The sequence below is a fragment of the Sturnus vulgaris genome, chromosome 33 (genome assembly GCF_052056855.1).
Source record: "Sturnus vulgaris isolate bStuVul1 chromosome 33, bStuVul1.hap1, whole genome shotgun sequence".
Classification (NCBI taxonomy): Eukaryota; Metazoa; Chordata; class Aves; order Passeriformes; family Sturnidae; genus Sturnus; species Sturnus vulgaris.
Window position 1 is genome coordinate 43,805 of NC_142275.1, and position 23,334 is coordinate 67,138.

The following is a 23,334-nucleotide window of genomic DNA, read 5'->3' on the forward strand; positions in this document are numbered from 1 at the left end:
ATACTTTAATTGTCATCTCCAATACTTTGATTGTATTCATTTTGTTACTATTAAAAACTTACTATTAAATTTAATCTTGTTGCTTGATAAATTGGGAAAAATAGAACATCATTCATAACACATGTATTTTATATTTATATTTATTTCTATATATTTATACTTACATATATATATGCATATATAGTTATAATAATTTTATGTCAGTATCGATTTTTGCATATTTGTATATTTTTGCCTATATTATTTATATTATTTATTAAAAACCCTCCTCTAACCAAATAAAAAACAATAAAACATTCCTTTTAAAGTCTAAATATTTATATATTTCTATTTTCATAACAGAATATAATGTAATGTAATATATTTATATATTGGTTTCTTATATTTGCTTCTATATTTTTATTCTTTATCTTTTCTATTTACAGTATCTATAAAAAAACCCTACCTCTATCCAAACACAAACCAATAAAACATTCCTTTTAGACTATATTTAGCTGTTTTTTAAGGTTCTGTTTTTCATGCATTCTACACCCACCCCTCCCTCTCAATGTTCTGGCACCCACCATGACCCCCCCCCATGCCCGACTCACCTGCTCCTCCAGCGCAGCCCGGCTCCCTCTCCCAGGGACCTTGGGGTGCCCCAAACCACGTCGGAGCCCCCCTCAGCCTTTTTTCCTCACCCCAAAGAAGGCACAGAACGACTCCAACTGCCCTGGACAGCAGCAGGGCACTTGACTGCAACCCCTCCCATGTGTCCATCCCACAGAAAGTGACTCTGCTGACACCAGAAAAGGGAGGGCAACCCCCACAAGGGCTGAAGTTCCTCCCCAGCCCTGCAGACACAGGGGACAAGGGGCAGAAAGGAGGAGGGGCAGCAGAGAAGACAAGGGAAGAAAATCAACATCAAGGTGCACGATGAAATGGAACCCCCCCTAAAAAAAAAAAAGAAGAAGAAAAATGAAAATGAAAAATAACCAAAAAACGAAAAGAAACCCCTGGCATGCTGGATGGGCAGCACAAGAGGGAGGGATTAAAAATGAACAGGGACAGTGTCCTGGTTTTGGGCAAATTTGGGGGAAAACCTCCAGAAGGAGCCCCCAGACAGCAAACCCCACGACTCCTCCCCCCCACCCCACCGGGTTCGGGAAGAATTTCCTCGGAGAAGAGTGGGAGAAAAAAACCTCTTTATTTAACAAGCAAGACACTCCCCAGCACAGGGAAAAAAGACAACACCAGCTGACAAAAAACTCTTTCACCGTTCTGAAGGGATGACGAGTTCAGTCTCTCTGGCGAGTGGTCGCCCAGTTATCAGTCTCTGGCGCTTGGGAATGGCTGCTGCAGGTGACAGAGTGTAGACTCCCGGTGTTTCTTGGGGTTTCCCAGGTCCCCGTCCGGAACAGGTTCAGATGGTATCCAGGAGAGGGAGGGGACGGGGTGGAAGAGAAAACAGTCCAGGGAAAAAGTTGGACTGCCTAGCTGAACTAACTAATAAGAAAAAAGCAAGGGCAGAGCGAAGGAAAGAAAAAGAGGCAGAAGCGAGCAAGCAGGCAAGCAAGCAAGCAGGCAAGCAAGCAAACCGAGCTAAAACCTCTCCTAAACATAGACCATGGGGGAGGTGAGCCGGCTGATAACAAGACAAAACAAAGCTTCACTCTCAGAGTCAGTCCTGGAAGCACAGGACATAATACCAAACATAATCAGGACACATGATTGGAGATAGAAACACCATAACATCACCCTAGGACAGACAGTGACCGGGACACAAGGATCCCACGGGAAACAACGGCACAGGGAGCACCACAGAGGCACAGAGAAGGACGGAGAAAAGACAGAGAGTGCCAAACACACAGCAAGGACTGAGGGGTACCATGACAAAGAGGGAACCCAGGAGCCAGAGAGGAAGCGAGCACAGCCTGTGCGGGGCGGGCAAAGACGGGCAAGGAGCAGCACAGGCACGGAGACAGAGAGGCACGGCCAGCAGGACAGAGGCTCACCAGGAGAGGGGCACAGGAAGGGAGGAGCACCGGGCAGCGCTCCTTTAGGACAAGAATATTCACACACACAAGCAATTCCCTCATTTGCACCTCATTCTTATTTCACACACCCCCCCCCCCCCCCCCCCCCAATAAAAAATTCAGCTCATAGCACAGGCAGCTCTGGCTTTTCCCTGCACAGTATTTCTCCCAGGGACCTGGGCACAGCACGCGGTCGCGAGTCACCTGAATCAATCCTGATTTAACATTTCAAAGCTTCTCCTTCTGGCACTGCACCTTCTCAGACCCGGGCTGCCATGTTCCACTCCCCTCATGGCCAAATTCAAGAACAACTGTTGCCATTCTGCAGAGAATTCCCAATATGACTCACATGTTATCAGTGGGCAGAAAACTCTTTGGGCTTCAGTTCCACCTCTCACCTGTTCCACGTGGAGGGAGGACAGGCATTTGTCACACATCACAGCAGCAGTGATGGATCAAGGCTTTTTTTTTTTTTTTTTTTTTTGATTGAATAAAAGGGTAAGAAAAAACAAACCAGGTCTCATACAAATGTCTTGAAACACCATTAAAGCTTTTTAAACCCAAGGAGACCATCGTGATTCCTGACTTCAGTCTTCTATCCATACTGGTTTTGGCATCATGAAATCAATCAGAGTCTTTTAAGAAATACTAAATCATCATGACTAAACCCCGGGCTCCTGGTCATTTGCACTTACAGCCCCTTGTAGGAAGCTCTCCAGCCTTTTTTTCCCATCCTACGTTGGACAGAGGATGGCTGTGAACCGCACGCCTCCGCACAAACAGTCCTGCCGGTTCCTCAAAAAGTTTAAAATGCCTGTGATAAAAATGATAGAAAGTAATACTGCCTCTCAGACTGTGCAAGAAATGGGAAGTTGGACTTTCAATGTCCCACTGAGAGATGCCGAATAAAAGCTTCCCCATGAGCTCGCACAGAGTAGTAACATTTCTTGGACGAAACTAAACTAAGATTTTTTTTTGACCAAACAAGATAGGTCTGTATGAGAACAGCTCAGGAGGCTTTCAGGGCTCGCAGTGATGCTGGCAGAGCACAGAACGTTAAAGATGAAGTCTTAACTCCCTGAATTAATGCCCTGTGGTAGCCAAATCTTTTTGCAAAGACACATAAGACTTGCTTCTCCTTGTTTCCGAGTTCCCAAGCCGTCCTGTAATTCCTCACCTGCACTAGTGCAGACCAATCTGCCGTGGGCAAGGAACAGATCCGGCTCCTGAGCTCCAAGCCACGTGTCCCCGATGGAAACCCAAGTCAGGAATACAAAAACACCTGTGGAAGAAAGACGAGAGAAAAATCAGAAGACACAGATATTCTTCTATTCCCACACAGAAATACCGAGCCAAGCTGTTTACCTCTGGGACTCTGTTTTAAAACAGCTCCCCAGCTCTGTTCCTAGATGGAAAACGTGGAGTGGCTTTGCCCGTGCAAAGCCAATGAGCCTCCTCACAAGAAGGAACAAACCAGTTTCCTGCTAAATCAGACACCTGGAAATCTCACCTGTCACATGCTGTCATGGACCAGCAAGAGGGATCAGCATCCAGGCCCACGTGGACTTGTTCATTCCTGGCTTCTAATGCAGCAGGGACAACAGCACTGAAGGGAAATGATCACGTCTTCATTTAAAGAGAACCCAACTTCTTCATCAAAGCCATCACTGTCCTCAATCAGGACATCCACCATATCCAGGACATCTAATAAGTGAAGAAAAACATCAAAGCAAGAATCCAGACTAACAGGAAAAACAACAGAGGTAGAATGCAACACTCCAGGAATACAAGGCATCTTTTTAATTCTTTTTAATAAAAAAAAAAAAAAATAAAAAAAAGTATGAAAGCCACATTTGTCACACAATACAACGTTAAGTGCAACCCCTAAATTACAGCTGAACCTTCAGTCTGCCTTTCAATGCTGCTGTCCAGCACGGAGCAGCTGTGGCTGCTCCTGGATCCCTGGATGTGTCCAAAGCCAGGCTGGACACTGGGGCTTGGAGCAGCCCGGGCTACTGAAAGGTGTCCCTGTTCATGGCAGGGCTGGAATTGGATGAGATTTAAGGAGCCTTGCCGGCCAAACCACTCTGGGATTCCATGACTCTGTCAACAGTCCCAGGCAGAAGGGCTAGATTTCCATTTGAGTTCAAAAACGCTGCTGCAAGAGCATGAAGAGAGATTTCAAATACCGTTCAAGTGGCACAGCCACGGCAGAAATTACTTTCAGAGGTAAAGCGGCAACTTGGCAATTCCACTTCGACTTCTGATACCAAGAACACGTGGAGAGCTGAATCCTGGAGGGCCCTCACTTAACAGGATTGCCAGAGTTATCCATCCCCAGTTTGCTGATTAGGGCTAGAAAGTGTATCCCCAAGTCATGGAGTTGGGATGTTGACAGGTTACCACATACCATCAATGTGAGAGACGGGGATGCTGACGTTATCAGAGTCCTGTTTAAACAGAGCCACCTGGAGCGTGCTGGCTGCCTGAACCAGGTCTGCTGCCTTGTCAGTGTAGGGACAGGGGTTGGCCACCAGCTTCAGCAGGATCTGTCAGCAAAGGTGGGGAGAAAGGTAAGTGCACCTGCTGGCTGGCAAGTGCAGGGGAACCACACGGTACTGAGAACGACCACGTGCTGAAAGCTGGGCAGCTTTTATGAGGACAACTTCCATAGCACTTCTGCAGGATTCTGTCTACAGTTCCTGCTCTACAGGCCACACTGATGGAAAAACAAAAACCCACCACAACTTGGCACCTAGACTGCGACCACACACCGAGTACCTGGGCAGACCACAGTGGAGGCAAAGCACTGGGCATTCAACATCCTGAAGAGTAAACAGCAAGTGTCACCTTTCCTTGTCAAGGACCACCATCTACTGAGCTCTGATAATGTCGGCACCTAAAGAGGAGATCAAAGCTACCCACACCTACACCACTCTACCCTTACACCGACAATGCTGTAATAACAGCTGATCTTTTTGGATTTCATTTTCCTACAAATCATTTGGCTGCCCTCCCACTGAACACAAGAAGGATGCCACCTCCGTATAAAGAATCCCAAACAAGGCTTTTCTCAGAATTCATTCGCTGGTCTTTGACAGGTTTCTCAACAATAGCAACAAGACCTCCAGTTTCCACTAACACTATTCTTTGCATTTTTTTATCCAGCTGATTTGAACACTGTTACCTTTTCCAAAAACTGAATCACTGCTTCCTTCTGGTCTTCTTTTGTATTATCCAAGTGCTCCAGCCAAATTGAAAGCTCCTTCCACGTGTCCTCAAACGCTCCACTGTCACGTAAAACCTGTCCAGGAAACAAAGGAGGAGGTGTGTAAATAAACCTCAAAACACCTAAAATACAAAACCCCGAGGGATGCAGATCTTTTTCTATAGTTACCTTCATGCTTCCTTCTTTTAGGAACGAAAAGAAGAGCAGGTTGATGAGGAGTCGTATCTGCCGCTCTCCTCACCCTCAGTTCAAGAGGCTCACTAGGGGGACTTCAGCTGCATAGTGGACAATAAAAATCCTACTTCTGTAATTTTTGGAAAGCAGGTTATACTGCTTTCAGAGGGCCGTACAGCTTTCTATCATCACAGGCAGTTAAAAAAAAAAGAAAAAAGCACCTTCAAAATAGCCTGTAGGGGAGTTTTAGAAAACTACCGATGAAACAGAGGAAAATCATTGCTAAATTAAACCTGAATCAGGCTACTTGTACTTAAAGCAATCAGGCAGACGGATGAACAGTCACATAAATGAGCAGTGGGCTGTGACCACAGCAAGGTCCAGAGAGATGTGCAAGTTGCTGGGGGTGGTGAGGAAGACCAACAAGTCCCACACCCTAGAGACAGGCTTTGACGTGCCTAGAAACTTCCCCCCGCTTTCCTGCTCTCCAAATTCAGGCCCTGACTGCGAGCACCCAAACTCGGTGACCCCGAGCTCCAGCTCTACAAGCAAGAAGGGAGGAGGGAGAAGAGGAAGGAATCCGAGTGACACCAGGGTTCAACTCCCTCCCCCTAAGGCCCAGCAAGAGAGGAAACCTTGCCCAGCTTGCCAACCCTGGCACCTACGTTGGACGACTGCAATTACACAGGATGAATCTGTGCCTTTGCTCCTCTCCACACATCAAATACAAGGAAGCCATCACAACTCATTTGTTCTACAGTTACTCCGTGTACAACACCAGCAGATCTAAAAACAACTGCTGCTCACATCAATCTGACAGGGGAATTCTTTTAAAGCAAGAAAACACGAAGGAAAAAGGATTCATTATAATATAAGCGACTATTTTTGGCAGGGTCTGGAAACAGAAATGCACCTGCAGCTCTCACAAAACCAGGCAGGAACAGAATGTGAAATCCAAAAACGAGCCTTCAGTTACATGGCACTGTGCAGAAAAGTAAGTCCTTACCATCTATTCTTAGCAGCCTTTCTGCTGACGGAACTGCCCCAACTTCCCTGTTCCTGCTTTCCCTTCAGAGAAAATGCAAAGGACTGAAGTGGAAAGTGGACACAGGAACAAGTCAAGCAGTCCATGTTCCCACCTGGCAAAAGAATCCAAAACCATCAGAAAAACGGCACATTTTGAGCAGCTTTCGGTTGAGACATTCATTGCTGGGAGACCAAGTGAACCTGCCTTTAATCCCTTGCAAGGATCAAGGGCCACTAAACCCTAATTCAGTCACTGTAACTGGATTTTTTTCTTGGCAGGACAGTCTGGTTGCATTTATTCCTTATTCCTAAGGGTAAATCTCTACCCCTACTTAGGTAACTAAAGGATGTCCTCTTTGAATAAGGTGCTAAAAACAGCAGCCTCTGGTGTCTGGTGGACTTCGAGCTGACCAGCTTTTTCTCAAAAGTCAAATAACTAATTTAAATATGCAGAGGGGGATGCTAATTTTCAAGACAAAAAGTACTCCTTGCATCAAAGCTGGGATCAGACAATAACAGAGAGGACTACTCTGCAGGGCCAGAGGAAACCGGAGAAGACTTATGAAAGGCTAGAGTGCTGAAGTACAGATTAAAGAAACGCTGATAAAAAGTAAAAATCCAAAGCAATATCTTCTTGATCAATGTCAAGACCTTTGCAGGCACCAACTGCACTGATTTATTACAGTATCAGAATTCATTCAGCCTCGGGGGGGTGCGTAAACACGACAGACATTTTCTTTGCTCTTTCATCAACTGCTGCAGTGAAGTCCGTTCACAGCATTGATTTCTGTCAAATATTTCGTTACTAGCCGGTTATCTGACAGCAAATTTCAACAAGAGTCACAGGAAAGGAGACTGGTGACCACACAATCCTGCAGCAAAGGTAACTGCTTCAAGAAAAAATCGTACAATCCTGAAATTTCAGGCCAGTGGGATAGAGTGAATATCCTGATATTTCAATTCAAAAGCTTACCTTAATGGTCTCGGGCTCCGGGGCTTGGAGGGGGGGTCGGTTCGGAAGGGCCGCCTCCGGAGGAGGGGATCCCGGGGGGAGTCAGGGGCCCGGGGAGGGGGGCGAGGCGGAGGGAGAGGAAAAAGAGGAAGATGAGGAGGAGGAAGAAGGGGGAGAGGGTTTGAGAGGAGGGGAAGCCCAAATCCGTGCTGTGTGCGGAGCTCCGACAGCACGCTGCAGCCCGCAGCTCAGTGTGAGCACGGGGCAGAGGAGGCGATTTCTGGGCATTCAATCACCCTGAGGCGGGCCCGGCACCGCCCCTGCAGCACCGTCCCCAGCACAGCTCGGTACCGCTCCGGGATCACCCGGCCCCGGCCCCGGTGCCGCCCGGGACCACTGGGGACCGCCCCTAAAGCACCGCCCCGGCCCCGCCCGGTCCCGTCCCCGGGACCTCCGTGCCCCGCCTCGCCAAGCCCCGGCTCCGCCCCGAGCCTGCCCGGGCTGCGCCGGGACCATCGCTGGCGGCCCCGCCCCTCTTCCCCGGGCCGAAGCGGGCTGAAGGAGATGTCCGCACGATTGGAAACGCCGCCGAAAATCGCACCCGTGGGATCGGTGTCGGCGTCGTGCGCAGGCATCCCACTAGAGCGAGCGGGCTCCTTGCTGTGCCACCCTCCTTTTGCAGCCAGAGTTAGAAGGTCGGGGAGCGACACCCGAGCCGCCATCTTGGGAGAGGCAGGCGCGCAGTACCGCGCTCTGCCCACAGGGTGGCGCTTGGGAGACAGGCAAGGGATGGAATCAAGGAGTGTCCCAATCCTTGAGGAAATCCCCCGGAATGAACGCCCCAAAAAACCCCGACCAGAACTGAGAAACCTCCTGCATCTGTACGAGTGCAAAGGGTGTGCAAGGAGTGTGCAAATAGTGTGCATTAGCAATCGATCGGCAGGCATTAGCAATCGAACGCCGATATAATCGATCGGCAGGCATTGGCAATCGATCGCCGAGCTAATCGATCGGCAGGCACGATCAATCGATCGCCGATATAATCGATCGGCAGGCATTGGCAATCGATCTCCGATCTAATCGATAGGCAGGCACGATCAATCGATCGCCGATATAATCGATCGGCAGGCATTGGCAATCGATCTCCGATCTAATCGATAGGCAGGCACGATCAACCGATCGCCGATCTAATCGATCGGCAGGCATTGGCAATCGACCGCCGATCTAATCGATCGGCAGGCATTGGCAATCGACCGCCGATCTAATCGATCGGCAGGCATTGGCAATCGATCGCCGATCTAATCGATCGGCAGGCGCGATCAATCGATCGCCGATCTAATCGATCGGCAGGCGCGATCGATCGATCGCCGATCGAATCGATCGGCAGGCATGAGCAATCGATCGCCGATCTAATCGATCGGCAGGCGCGATCAATCGATCGCCGATCTAATCGATCGGCAGGCATTAGCAATCGATCGCCGATCGAATCGATCGGCAGGCGCGATCAATCGATCGCCGATCGAATCGATCGGCAGGCATTAGCAATCGATCGCCGATCGAATCGATCGGCAGGCGCGATCAATCGATCGCCGATATAATCGATCGGCAGGCATTAGCAATCGATCGCCGATCGAATCGATCGGCAGGCGCGATCAATCGATCGCCGATCTAATCGATCGGCAGGCATTAGCAATCGATCGCCGATCGAATCGATCGGCAGGCGCGATCAATCGATCGCCGATCGAATCGATCGGCAGGCATTAGCAATCGATCGCCGATCGAATCGATCGGCAGGCGCGATCAATCGATCGCCGATATAATCGATCGGCAGGCATTAGCAATCGATCGCCGATATAATCGATCGGCAGGCGCGATCAATCGATCGCCGATCTAATCGATCGGCAGGCATTGGCAATCGATCGCCGATCTAATCGATCGGCAGGCGCGATCAATCGATCGCCGATCTAATCGATCGGCAGGCGCGATCAATCGATCGCCGATCGAATCGATCGGCAGGCATTAGCAATCGATCGCCGATCTAATCGATCGGCAGGCGCGATCAATCGATCGCCGATCTAATCGATCGGCAGGCATTAGCAATCGATCGCCGATCGAATCGATCGGCAGGCGCGATCAATCGATCGCCGATCGAATCGATCGGCAGGCATTAGCAATCGATCGCCGATCGAATCGATCGGCAGGCGCGATCAATCGATCTCCGATCTAATCGATCGGCAGGCATTAGCAATCGATCGCCGATCGAATCGATCGGCAGGCGCGATCAATCGATCGCCGATCGAATCGATCGGCAGGCATTAGCAATCGATCGCCGATCGAATCGATCGGCAGGCGCGATCAATCGATCGCCGATATAATCGATCGGCAGGCATTAGCAATCGATCGCCGATATAATCGATCGGCAGGCGCGATCAATCGATCGCCGATCTAATCGATCGGCAGGCATTAGCAATCGATCGCCGATATAATCGATCGGCAGGCGCGATCAATCGATCGCCGATCTAATCCATAGGCACGCATTAGCTATCGATCGCCGATCTGATTTTTCCCGCCATTTTTCATGGATTTTTTCCCCCATTTCTTACTGATTTTTCCCCAATTTTTCATGCATTTTTCCCCGCAATTTTCGTGGATTTTTTCCCATATTTTCCCCACTTCTCACTGATTTTTTTCCCACATTTCTCAATGATTTCTTTCCCCAATTTATCAAAGATTTTTTTCCCCATTTCACCATGATGTTTCCCCCATTTCTCACTGATTTTTTCCCCCATTTCTCACTGATTTTTTCCCCCCATTTTTCCATGGATATTTCCCGATTTTCCCCCCCATTGCTCACTGATTTTTGCCCCCATTTCTCTCTGAATTTTCCCCCCATTTTCCATGCATTTTTCCCCCATTTATCACTGATATTTGCCCCCATTTCTCTCTGAATTTTTCCTTCCATTTTTCATGCATTTTTCCGCCCATTAATCACTGATTTTCTCCCCATATATCACTGATTTTTTTCCCCATTTCTCAATTATTTTTTCCCCCACTTTTCCCCGTTTCTCACTGATTTATTCCCCCATTTTTCATGGATTTTTTTTCCCCCATTTCTCACTGATTTTTTTCCCCATTTTTCAAAGATTCCCCCCCCATTTTTCACTGATTTTTCTCCATTTCTCACTGATTTTCCCACCATTTTTCATGTGGTTTTTTTCCATTTCTCACTGATGTTTTACCCCATTCTTATTACCATTCTCATAGCTCTATTTTATATTTATACATATTCTTATATTTGCATTATTTCTGTTATACACTAGATTTTTCATAGATATTTGCTACTTATATTTCATTATATTTTACACGTATACCAATCTATTTCTATTCTTTATATTCTATTTTTATATTAGCTATAAAAACCGTGCCTCTACCCAAATAAAAAGCATTTAAACATTCCTTTTAGACTATATTTAGGTATTTTTTATGGTTCTGTTTTTCATGCATTCTACACCCACCCCTCCCTGTCAATGTTCTGGCACCCACCATGACCCCCCCCCCCCCCCATGCCCGACTCACCTGCTCCTCCAGCGCAGCCCGGCTCCCTTTCCCAGGGACCTTGGGGTGCCCCAAACCACGTCGGAGCCCCCAGTCTCCACACCCTCCCCCTCCGTAGGGAACGGGAATGGGATGGGGAGCACACAGGACAAGAAAGGAACACAAAAGACACACTGGACAGAGAGAAGAAAAGGGCTGGAAGCTGGATATGAGGATGAAAGTGGAGCAGCAACAAACCTCAGGACTCTTGACTAGAGAGTGTGGCTGCTGAACGTCTCAAAAAAAACCCCCAGCTCCAACACAACATGCTGTGCTCACGGCTCGGCCTGGGACTCATCAGTGAACATCTCTCTCTTGCCAGGGCCATAAAGCCCCCGAGAAAACACGAGGTGAGGTTGATGTGCTCCGGCTTTGCTCCTGCTCAGCCCTAACCCCAGCCCCTGCTGCCAGTGAGCACCCTGATCTCTGAACCTCTTCTCAGCTTGTTTGTACGCTTCCAAATTCCTTCCTCTTTCTTCAAGCTTCATCTGTTTCCTGGCATTGGGAGAATGACAAGTGTTTAGCACAGCGCAATGAATACAACAGTCTCATTTTCAGAAGACACAACTGAACGAGAACCGACAGCAGCACTGCTTCGAGACAATCTGGGCACACGTTTCCCTTCCAGCAATCTGAGTGTTCTTTTGTGTCACGCCTGAAATTCTGAAAATGGTTTTCTGAGAAAAATTATCCATAACTAGAAAACAATCCAACCAAATAAATAGAACCCCTAGGATATAATAACAGCCCATATACTACAACACTCCAATTCTAATATTAATAAGAAAACAGAAATTAGCTACACAGCATTACCTCAAACAAACACTACATACTGGCAAGAATCAAAGCCACCACAAAATAATTCAAAAACTACCCTATGCCTTATGCTACAGGCTAGAACGCCATCGGCAAACCTTATCAAGGTATCCTTTAAAAACAACGCCCCACCAAAAACAAAAACAACACAAAACGCCATTCAAGAACTCCCTTATCAACACCTGAATGAAAAAACATGGCATTAGATAAATAGACCATAGCCCTTAGCATACACCATCTACAAACAAAATAAAGCTATACCATACATCCTCGAAAACCACCTTCAAAGCACGACATTAGAAAAAAAAACTTTCCAGAATTAAAAGCTGTATCTAACAAAAGCCGTCTGATAAAATTAACAACCAAGCCCCCACCATCAGAGCTGCCCCTACTAAACTCCCCATCGTACATATGAAAAATCAGTTTTAAAAACCTACTTCAATTCATTCTGCCTCAAATACAAAACCATCCAGAAAGTTACCTTCACTCAAAAACAAAAGCGCACGTAGTAAATAACATTAAAAAATAAATCAGCACACTACACACCACAAGCATAAAATATTGAATTAAAACCAAAAATACCCCTATTCATTAAAGAGCCCAGCCGCAAGCTATATTTAACTATAACTTCGTGCAAACGTACACATATCATTAAAATAGATTTCTTTCAGAATACAACTGATGATCTAAAATAGTAAAATGTCCGAGAACGATATTATAATAGGATATCCTCGATCATCCTCCCGCAAATTCTCTCCACTGTATTGTCCGACACACACCAGAAAAAAAATCCAGTTTTTACTTTTTTCAGCTAACTTCTCATTTATTAGCTGAGAGGAATGTTGAATTTGTCTTTACAAATGAGCTGTGGATCAGCCTGTAGATAAGGCTAGCACTGAGAGATAAAAGAAACAATGGGATGGATTCCACTGATTGATGAATGGAAAGAGATATTTGCCTTTACAAACAAACTGCAGGGCTGCTGATAAATGAAATTGGATATCGAAAGATGAAAGAAGCAACGGGGGGAAACTATGAATTCTATAAGAATTAAAAATTAAAAGGGAGGGTTATACATTAGAGGGGAATTTCAGGTATCAGGCGTTCCGGGAAGTCTGTGCCTCTCAAGTACCTCAGCCAATGGGAAAAGAGAGAGGGAAATGCGGCCGGGAAAATAGGATAAAAAGGAGGCTGCGTCCTCCAAAAATTTGAGAGATCCCAGGGGAATGTCCCATGGCCTCTCCCTTTATTCGAATAAAGCAAAAAGGACTCCTCTGTTTCCTTTTTGGACATAAACCGCTGGTGTTTGTGGATTAATTTTCCTGACATTTAGCAACATCTTGTTAAAAAAAAAAAAAAAAAAAAAAAAAGTGATCCAGAAGAGGGCAACATTGACAGCCATTCCAAGACAGGATGAACAAATGCTTTCACATTGACAGAGGATGCTGCGATGTTCTGAGAACAGAAGATAGAATAAAATAAAGGAAGGTGATGTTACAAGACAGAAAAGGGTAAAATAAAAGGAGTACCTGAGACTGGGGGGCGGGGGGGAAGAAAATGGGGAAATATTAATTGCTACACACTAGGTACAAATGCTTTTGACAAGTAATTTATGAGAAGCAAGCTAAAAGCGTCTTACTGCTGGTAGTGATATCATGCTCCAAGCTCTGCTAATAATTCCTATTTCTAGCAATAGTTAAATTGAACTCACTACATTCCAACTATTTTTCTGCTTGTTTAGATGGCAGATCCGTTTGGAACACACCTTAGTATAGCAAATTCTATGCCCAGGTAGGGACCTCTCAGTTCTTCCATAAAACATTTTCTTCTGCATTATGGCAAGCCTTTGTTTTAGCTTGACAGCTTTCTTGAAACTTAAATTTACGCATGTATCCAAAGACATTTGCAATTCCAGAAATTGGTAGGCACATCATATGGAAAGTAAATAACATTCTCGAGAGGGAGTTGCTTTGTTACTGAGGGGATGAAAAGCAAGGCTAGAGCTAGTAGAACTACCCAAGAAATTGGACTTAACGCAGCTTTTACAAGGCTCAAAGTAGCCATACCGAGATGTTTGAGCTAAAAGCCCCAGTTACCAGACTTACAGGCCTAATAGTTATCACCACACCACATTCCCTGGTTGCAGGATTTTTAACAGCAGTGCAGAACGCTACTGAAAATTATTTTTAGGTTGAATTGTTCTCTCCCCTCACTGCCTGTGTAGCTGTTAGAGGCTTCCAGGAGGCTGGGGAAGCAGACTGCTGGTTTCACTTCCAGACACGTCACTTCCATGGTCTGCTGGAGGGCACTTTGAAGCCCGTGGCCTTTTCTTGCTCTATTGTATCTGACAACTTTCCTCCCCCACGTCTGTTTTTTAGCGGGCAGCATTTTTGGAGGGCCAGTCAAAGACCTCAGGCTCCGAGAGAATTCGTCTGCTTTGCTCTGTTTATGTGTGCAACAGATGGGAGCAGCAACTAAGTCAAGTAGTAACTTCTGAGCTGCCCAGTTATCAGTAAACCAAAATATTCTTTTGTGACTCTCGCCAGACGAACATATCATCCTATCCGAGTCACACACTGCCCCTCTGGCATTTTCCAGTCAGACAAAGAATTCCTGGCCCCTTCCTTGCATGAACCTCAGCTCTCCACCTTGTTCCAGAAAGAGTTCTAGATCCAAGGCCCAGTGAGCCAGCTACCCTTTGCTGCCCTGAGCAGTATGGAAACAGCCAAGCCCCAGCCCTGCAGCCCTGCCTAACTCGCCTTTGCCTCCCAAACCTGAACCTTTTCCTTGGCTGTGGCATCCTCACTCATGCAATCCTGAAGACAAAAATCTGATTTGGCAGGTGAGGCCGTTTCTAACGCAAAAGCTTCACCAAGGTTTCTCTTCCAACTTCAGCCTTAAACAGTCCTGTCCTCCTCAGACAGCCCCCACCTCCAGCCTTTAGCTGTAAATACTTACTGTTTTATAGCTAATGCTTGCCACCCCTCAAAATTAAGTCTTTTGATATGCATTTACATCCCTCCCTAACCATGTCCTCATCACCCTTCCCAAACTCAGCCTCATCTCCAGGCCTAGAACCTCTCCCTAGGTGAGGGACTGTCCTCGGGTAGGAGTGCTGACAGACCTGTGCACGAGCCCAGCTGCATAGCCCGTGCTAATCCCAGCCCAGCTCTAGCCTTTAAACCCACTGGGGCTTTGGTACTGGAGGCCCAGTTACAGTAACCCCTGTGGCCGTTCCGCTTCCAGGCCATCTGTGAGTTGTGATCCCCCACCCTACACCACTTTGGTGAGAAATGCATTCCTTTCTTACAATAAAGTTTTCATTTTATGTCTAAATTCAAGCATTCCGAGAAAACGTGTAGCAATTATATCAAGACAGACATGACAGGCACCAACATTAGTCTTTCATTACACACTTTTCATGCCTTCTCTCCACAGATTTCTTTGAGGCAACTCTGACTCCTTTTCTCACAGGCAGCTCCACACAGCCCCGACTCCTCCTCTCCTCTGTACGACTGGCTAAACCCCAGCCTGTCCCTTCCCCAGCCACCTGAGCCTGTCTGTCCCACACACAGCATCCTCTCACCTTGTCCATCCCTTGCACGGCCACGTGTCCCTTCCTCCTCGCAGCACAGCCAGCAGGCTCCAGCCCACACTGCAGCAGGCTCTGCACCTCCAGCTGGAGCTGTGCTTAGTGAAACTGGCAGCCAGCTGACCCACGCTTTTATAACAACCAGCCTCACTGGGCAGGCAAGGCTGTTTCCACTCCTTGCTAATCAGTACAGCTGTAACTCGTTGGCAACTAGTGCCTTCTGCACTATCCTTACAAACGATTCTCCTACAGAAATGGACCGGAATTCCGCGGGGATTTTCCGGGGATTCCGGGGGGATTTTCTCGGGAATTCCGGGGGGATTTTGTCGGGGATTCCGGGGGGATTTTCTGGGGGATTCCGGGGGGATTTTATCGGGGGTTCCTGGGGGATATTCCCGGGGATTCCGGGGGGATTTTATCGGGGATTCTGGGCATATTTTCTCGCGGATTCCGGGGGGATTTTCTCAGGGATTCCGGGGAGATTTTATCGGGGATTCCGGGGGCATTTTTCCCGGGAAATCCGGGGGGATTTTCCCCGCGATTCCAGGGGGATTTTCCAGGGGATTCCGGGCATAATTTCTCGGGGATTCCTGGGGGATTTTCCAAGGGATTCCAGGGGATTCCAGGGGGATTTTATCGGGGATACCTGGGGGATTTTCCCGGGGATTCCGGGGGGATTTTCACTGGGATTCCGGGGCGATTTTCTCAGGGAATTCCGGGGGATTTTCTCGGGAATTCCGGGAGGATTTTCAGGAGTATTCCGGGGGGATTTTCCCGAGTATTCCGGGGGGATTTTTTCGGGGAGTCCGGGGGGATTTTCCCGGGGATTCCGAGGGGATATTCCCGGGGAATTCCGGGGGGATTTTCTCCGGGATTCCGGGGGGATTTTCCAGGGGTTTCAGCGAGGAATTTCCCGGGGAATTCCCGGTGGATTTTCCAGGGGATTCCGGGTGGATTTTCTCGGGGATTCCGGGGGGATTTTCCCGAGTATTCCGGGGGGAATTTTTCGGGGAGTCCGGAGGGATTTTCCCGGGGTATCCGGGGTGATTTGACGAGGAATTCCGGGGGGATTTTCCCGAGTGTTCCGGGGGGATTTCCTCGGTGATTCCGGGGAGATTTTCTCGGGGATTCCGAGATTATTTTCCCGGGGAATTCATGGGGATTTTCCCGGGGATTCCGGGGGGATATTCTCGGGGATTCCGGGGGGATTTTCCCGAGTATTTCGGGGGGGTTTTCTCGGGGATTCCGTGGGGATTTCCCCGGGGATTCCGGGGGGATTTTCCCGAGTATTCCGGGAGGATTTTGTCGGGGATTCCGGGGGATTTTCTCGTGGATTCCGGGACGATTTTCCCGAGGAATTCCGGGGGGATTTTCTCGGGGATTCCCGGGGGATTTTCCCGGGGAATTCCGGGGGGATTTTCTCGGGGATTCCGGGGGGATTTTCTCGGGGATTCCGGGGGGATTTTCCCGGGGATTCCGGGGGGATTTTCCGGGGATTCCGGGGGAATTTTCCAGGGGATTCGGGGCCGATTTTCGCGGGGATTCTGGGGGGATTTTCCCTGGGATTGCGGGGGGATTTTCCCTGGTAATTCCAGGGGATTTTCCCGGGGATCTCGGGGTGAGTATCCCGGGGATTCGGGGGGCATTTTCCGGGGATTCCGGGGGGATTTTGTCGGGGATTCCGGGGGGATTTTCCAGGGGATTCCGGGCATATTTTCCCGAGTATTACGGGCGAATTTTCTCGGGGATTCCGGGGAGATTTTCTGGGGGATTCCGGGGGGGCTTTCACGGGGATTTCTGGGGGATTTTCGCCTGGATTCCGGGGGGATTTTCTCGCGGATTCCGGGGGGATTTTCCCGGGGATTCCGGGAGGAATTTCTCGGGGAGTCCGGGGGGATTTTCCAGGGGAACTCCGGGGGATTTTCTCGGGGATTCCGGGGGGATTTTCCATCGGACTCCGGGTTGATTTTCCCGGGGACTCCGGGGGATTTTCTCGGGGATTTCTGGAGGATTTTCCCGGGGATTCCGGGCGGATATTCTCGTGGATTCCGGGAGGATTTTCCCGGGGAATTCCGAGGGATTTTCAGGGGATTCCGGGGGGATTTTCTCGGGGATTCAGGGGGGATTTTCCAGGGGATTCCGGGGGGATTTTCTCGCGTATTCCCGGGGCATTTTCCTGGGGATTCCGGGGGGATTTTCCAGGGGATTCCGGGGGGATTTTCCAGGGGATTCCGGGCATATTTTCCCGAGTATTACGGGCGAATTTTCTCGGGGATTCCGGGGAGATTTTCTTGGGGATTCCGGGGGGGCTTTCACAGGGATTTCTGGGGGATTTTCGCGTGGATTCCGGGGGGATTTTCCCGGGGATTCCGGCGGAAATTTCTCGGGCAGTCCGGGGGGATTTTCTAGGGGAATTCCGGGGGATTTTCGCGTGGATTCTGGGGGGATTTTCCATCGGACTCCGGGTTGATTTTCCCGGGGACTCCGAGGGATTTTATCGGGGATTTCTGGAGGATTTTCCCGGGGATTCCGGGCGGATTTTCTCGTGGATTCCGGGACGATTTTCCCGAGGAATTCCGGGGGGATTTTCTCGGGGATTCCTAGGGGATTTTCCAGGGGATTCCGGGGTGATTATCCCGGGGATTTTCCTGGGGGATTTTCCCGGGGATTCCGGGGGATTTTCTCGGGGATTCCGGGGGGATTTTCCCGGCGAATTCCGGGGGGATTTTCTCGGGGATTCCGGGGGGATTTTCCAGGGGATTCCGGGGTGATTATCCCGGGGATTTTCCTGGGGGATTTTCCCGGGGATTCCGGGGGATTTTCTCGGGGATTCCGGGGGGATTTTCCGGGGAATCTGGGGGGATTTTCTCGGGGATTCCGGGGGGATTTTCCCGGCGAATTCCGGGGGGATTTTCTCGGGGATTCCTAGGGGATTTTCCAGGGGATTCCGGGGTGATTATCCCGGGGATTTTCCTGGGGGATTTTCCCGGGGATTCCGGGGGATTTTCTCGGGGATTCCGGGTTGATTTTCCCGGGGAATTCCGAGGGATTTTCTCGGGGATTCCGGGGAGATGATCCCGGGGATTTCGGGGAGATTTTCTGGGGGATTCCTGGGGGATTTTCTCGGGGATTCCGGGGGGATTTTCCCGGGGATTCCCGGGGATTTTCTCTCGGATTTTTTTCCCCAATTTTTCAAGCATTTTTTCCCGCAATTTTCGTGGATTTTTCCCAAATTTTCCCCATTTCTCACTGATTTTCTTCCCCATTTCTCAATGATTTTTGCCCCAATTTATCAAAGATTTTTTCCCCATTTCTCACTGATGTTTTTCCCCATTTTCCCCCCATTTCTCACTGATTTTTATCCCCCATTTTTCAATGATTTTTCCCCATTTCTCTCTGATTTTTTCCCCATTTCACCATGATGTTTTCCCCATTTCTCACTGATTTTTCCGTTGATTTTTCATGGATTTTTCCACCCATTTTTCGTGGATTTTTTCCCCATTTTTCCCCATTTCTCACTGATTTTTTCCCCCATTTATCACTCCTTTTTCCCCATTTTTCCCCATTTCTCACTGATTTTTTCCGCCATTTTTCATGGATGTTTCCCCCAATTTTCATGGATATTTCCTGATTTTCCCCCCCATTTCTCACTGATATTTGCCCCCATTTCTCTCTGAATTATTCCCCCCATTTTTCATGCATTTTCCCGCCCGTTAATCACTGATTTTTTCCCCATTTCTCACCGACTTTTCCCCCCATTTCTCACTGATTTTTCCATCATTTTTCATGGCTTTTCCCCCCCATTTCTCACTGATTTTACCCCATTTCTCACTGATTTTATTAATGTTTGTATTTCTATTTCTAATTATGTTTATGTTTATATTTATTATTATTGTTTTGCATGTTTATGTCTATGTTTATATTTATGCATATTTATTTTTATGCCGGCGAACGCGGGCAGGCGTTTTATGTAGATGCCTATCCGCCGGGGTCCTAGAGAGGCCGCCATCTTGAGCGTGTCGGGACTCTCAAAATGGCGCCTCGGGCGGCACCCCGGCTGACCTGCCAAAAATGGCGGCAGAAAGGGCGGGAAAAAATCAGGACCCCGGTGTGTAGGCATAAGATGCCTGATTACATCGCCGACGCCGATCCGCTCGCCGACAATTTTCCCGGATGTGTCAGAGCGTGCCGACAGCGGCCGCGCGGTCCCCGGTGCCGCGGGCGTGAGGGCGCCGGCGAACGCGGACAGGCGTTTTATGTAAACGCCTATCCGCCGGGGTCCTAGAGAGGCCGCCATCTTGAGTGTGTCCGCACTCTCAAAATGGCGGCTCGGGAGGCACCCCGCCTGACCTTCTCAAAATGGCGGCAGAAAGGGCGGGAAAAAATCAGGACCCCGGTGTGTAGGCATAAGATGCCTGATTACATCGCCGACGCCGATCCGCTCGCCGACAATTTTCCCGGATGTTTCAGAGCGTACCGACAGCGGCCGCGCGGTCCCCGGTGCCGCGGGCGTGAGGGCGCCGGCGAACGCGGGCAGGCGTTTTATGTAGACGCCTATCCGCCGGGGTCCTAGAGAGGCCGCCATCTTGAGTGTGTCGGGACTCTCAAAATGGCGGCTCGGGAGGCACCCCGCCTGACCTTCCCAAAATGGCGGCAGAAAGGGCGGGAAAAAATCAGGACCCCGGTGTGTAGGCATAAGATGCCTGATTACATCGCCGACGCCGATCCGCTCGCCGCCAATTTTCCCGGATGTTTCAGAGCGTGCCGACAGCGGCCGCGCGGTCCCCGGTGCCGCGGGCGTGAGGGCGCCGGCGGGCGCGGGCAGGCGTTTTACGTAAACGCCTATCCGCCGGGGTCCTAGAGAGGCCGCCATCTTGAGCGTGTCGGGACTCTCAAAATGGCGCCTCGGGAGGCACCCCGGCTGACCTTCCCAAAATGGCGGCAGAAAGGGCGGGAAAAAATCAGGACCCCGGTGTGTAGGCATAAGATGCCTGATTACATCGCCGACGCCGATCCGCTCGCCGACAATTTTCCCGGATGTTTCAGAGCGTGCCGACAGCGGCCGCGCGGTCCCAGGTGCCGCGGGCGTGAGGGCGCCGGCGAACGCGGGCAGGCGTTTTATGTAGATGCCTATCCGCCGGGGTCCTAGAGATGCCGCCATCTTGAGTGTGTCCGCACTCTCAAAATGGCGGCTCGGGAGGCACCCCGCCTGACCTTCTCAAAATGGCGGCAGAAAGGGCGGGAAAAAATCAGGACCCCGGTGTGTAGGCATAAGATGCCTGATTACATCGCCGACGCCGATCCGCTCGCCGACAATTTTCCCGGACGTTTCAGAGCGTGCCGACAGCGGCCGCGCGGTCCCCGGTGCCGCGGGCGTGAGGGAGCCGGCGGGCGCGGGCAGGCGTTTTATGTAAACGCCTATCCGCCGGGGTCCTAGAGAGGCCGCCATCTTGAGTGTGTCCGCACTCTCAAAATGGCGGCTCGGGCGGCACCCCGCCTGACCTGCCAAAAATGGCGGCAGAAAGGGCGGGAAAAAATCAGGACCCCGGTGTGTAGGCATAAGATGCCTGATTACATCGCCGACGCCGATCCGCTCGCCGCCAATTTTCCCGGACGTTTCAGAGCGTGCCGACAACGGCCGCGCGGTCCGCGGTGCCGCGGGCGTGAGGGCGCCGGCGGGCGCGGGCAGGCGTTTTATGTAGACGCCTATCCGCCGGGGTCTTATGGCGGTCGCCGTTTTGAGTGTGTCGGGACTCTCAAAATGGCGGCTCGGGCGGCACCCCGCCTGACCTTCCCAAAATGGCGGCAGAAAGGGCGGGAAAAAATCAGGACCCCGGTGTGTAGGCATAAGATGCCTGATTACATCGCCGACGCCGATCCGCTTGCCGCCAATTTTCCCGGACGTTTCAGAGCGTGCCGACAACGGCCGCGCGGTTCGCGGTGCCGCGGGCGTGAGGGCGCCGGCGGGCGCGGGCAGGCGTTTTATGTAGACGCCTATCCGCCGGGGTCCTAGAGAGGCCGCCATCTTGAGCGTGTCCGCACTCTCAAAATGGCGGCTCGGGGGCACCCCGCCTGACCTTCCCAAAATGGCGGCAGAAAGGGCGGGAAAAAATCAGGACCCCGGTGTGTAGGCATAAGATGCCTGATTAAATCGCCGACGCCGATCCGCTCGCCGACAATTTTCCCGGACGTGTCAGAGCGTGCCGACAACGGCCGCGCGGTCCGCGGTGCCGCGGGCGTGAGGGCGCCGGCGGGCGCGGGCAGGCGTTTTATGTAGACGCCTATCCGCCGGGGTCCTAGAGAGGCCGCCATCTTGAGCGCTGCCGCAGGGCTGGGTCCCGGCCCGCGGGCCCTTCCGCCATCCTGAGAGGGGCACGGTGCAGTACCCGCCTGTGTCCACACGGCGGCAGCACTGCCGCCCAACTCAGCCCGGCACTGCCGCCCTGTCAGGGACAGACAGAGAAGGGAGAGAGTTCCAAGCACCAGAGTCCCCACCCGTCATAAAATCCTCTCAATGAACGCCCCAAAAAAACCCCGACCCAAACTAAAAATGCCCTGCCTCTGACCAAATGAAAAAAAAACCCTTTTATATATAGAAATCATCTATTTTTTAATATTTAATTTATAGTCATAATCTAGACATATTTCATATATTCAATTTAATTGCTATTCTATTTATCATATATACAATATTATTTTATTATTCATTATATACATAGATTTATATTACTAATGGTATTTCTATTTTATCTATATCCATCTATATTTGGAGGTTCATAGTTTTTAATATTATTTCTTTAAAAGCTCTGCCTCTAACCAAATAGAAACAAAAAACTCGATTATTTTAAATTCTATTTGAATATATTTTTCTATTTAGTTTTCATATTTATATCTGTAGATTTATATGTCTATATTGTGTATTCTATATTTATATACTATTTAATGTATTTTTTACTAGTATATTAATATACTAGATGCTATTTACATTCTATTATAACATACTATTTAATATAACATATTAAAATCGATCAATTATTTCTATTACATACTACATACATGTATTTTATATTTATATTTATTTCTATAGATTTATACTTACATATATATATGCATATATAGTTATAATAATTTTATGTCAGTATCTATTTTTGCATATTTGTATATTTTTGCCTATATTATTTATATTCTTTATTAAAAACCCTCCTCTAACCAAATAAAAAACAATAAAAAATTCCTTTTAAAGTCTAAATATTTATATATTTCTATTTTCATAACAAAATATAATGTAATGTAATATATTTATATATTGGTTTCTTATATTTGCTTCTATATTTTTATTCTTTATCTTTTCTATTTACAGTATCTATAAAAAAACCCTACCTCTATCCAAACACAAACCAATAAAACATTCCTTTTAGACTATATTTAGCTGTTTTTTAAGGTTCTGTTTTTCATGCATTCTACACCCACCCCTCCCTCTCAATGTTCTGGCACCCACCATGACCCCCCCCCCATGCCCGACTCACCTGCTCCTCCAGCGCAGCCCGGCTCCCTTTCCCAGGGACCTTGGGGTGCCCCAAACCACGTCGGAGCCCCCCTCAGCCTTTTTTCCTCACCCCAAAGAAGGCACAGAACGACTCCAACTGCCCTGGACAGCAGCAGGGCACTTGACTGCAACCCCTCCCATGTGTCCATCCCACAGAAAGTGACTCTGCTGACACCAGAAAAGGGAGGGCAACCCCCACAAGGGCTGAAGTTCCTCCCCAGCCCTGCAGACACAGGGGACAAGGGGCAGAAAGGAGGAGGGGCAGCAGAGAGGACAAGGGAAGAAAATCAACATCAAGGTGCACGATGAAATGGAACCCCCCCTAAAAAAAAAAAAGAAGAAGAAAAATGAAAACGAAAAATAACCAAAAAAACGAAAAGAAACCCCTGG

The 23,334-nt window shown here is 49.0% G+C and overlaps 1 protein-coding gene across 7 annotated transcripts; it reads right to left on the bottom strand.

Annotated features, from left to right (window-relative positions):
- Window positions 1-1,162: 1,162 nt before the first annotated feature.
- LOC148220623 (nucleolar pre-ribosomal-associated protein 1-like) lies at window positions 1,163-7,780 on the bottom strand. 7 transcript variants are annotated; one of them, XM_088154932.1, is made up of 6 exons: window positions 7,418-7,780; window positions 5,413-5,519; window positions 5,203-5,319; window positions 4,426-4,564; window positions 3,526-3,719; window positions 1,163-3,297 (listed from the first exon to the last, which is right to left on the bottom strand). In XM_088154932.1, the coding sequence occupies exons 2-5, from the start codon at window positions 5,416-5,418 to the stop codon at window positions 3,586-3,588; spliced, it is 396 nt and encodes a 131-aa protein (XP_088011058.1). In that variant the 5' UTR covers window positions 5,419-5,519; window positions 7,418-7,780; the 3' UTR covers window positions 1,163-3,297; window positions 3,526-3,585. The 7 variants fall into 7 exon arrangements, 6 of the variants coding, with proteins under 6 accessions (XP_088011058.1, XP_088011056.1, XP_088011055.1 ...); XM_088154930.1 differs by having other exon boundaries at window positions 5,203-5,519; window positions 7,418-7,758; XM_088154929.1 differs by having other exon boundaries at window positions 5,203-7,316; window positions 7,418-7,757.
- Window positions 7,781-23,334: the final 15,554 nt, after the last annotated feature.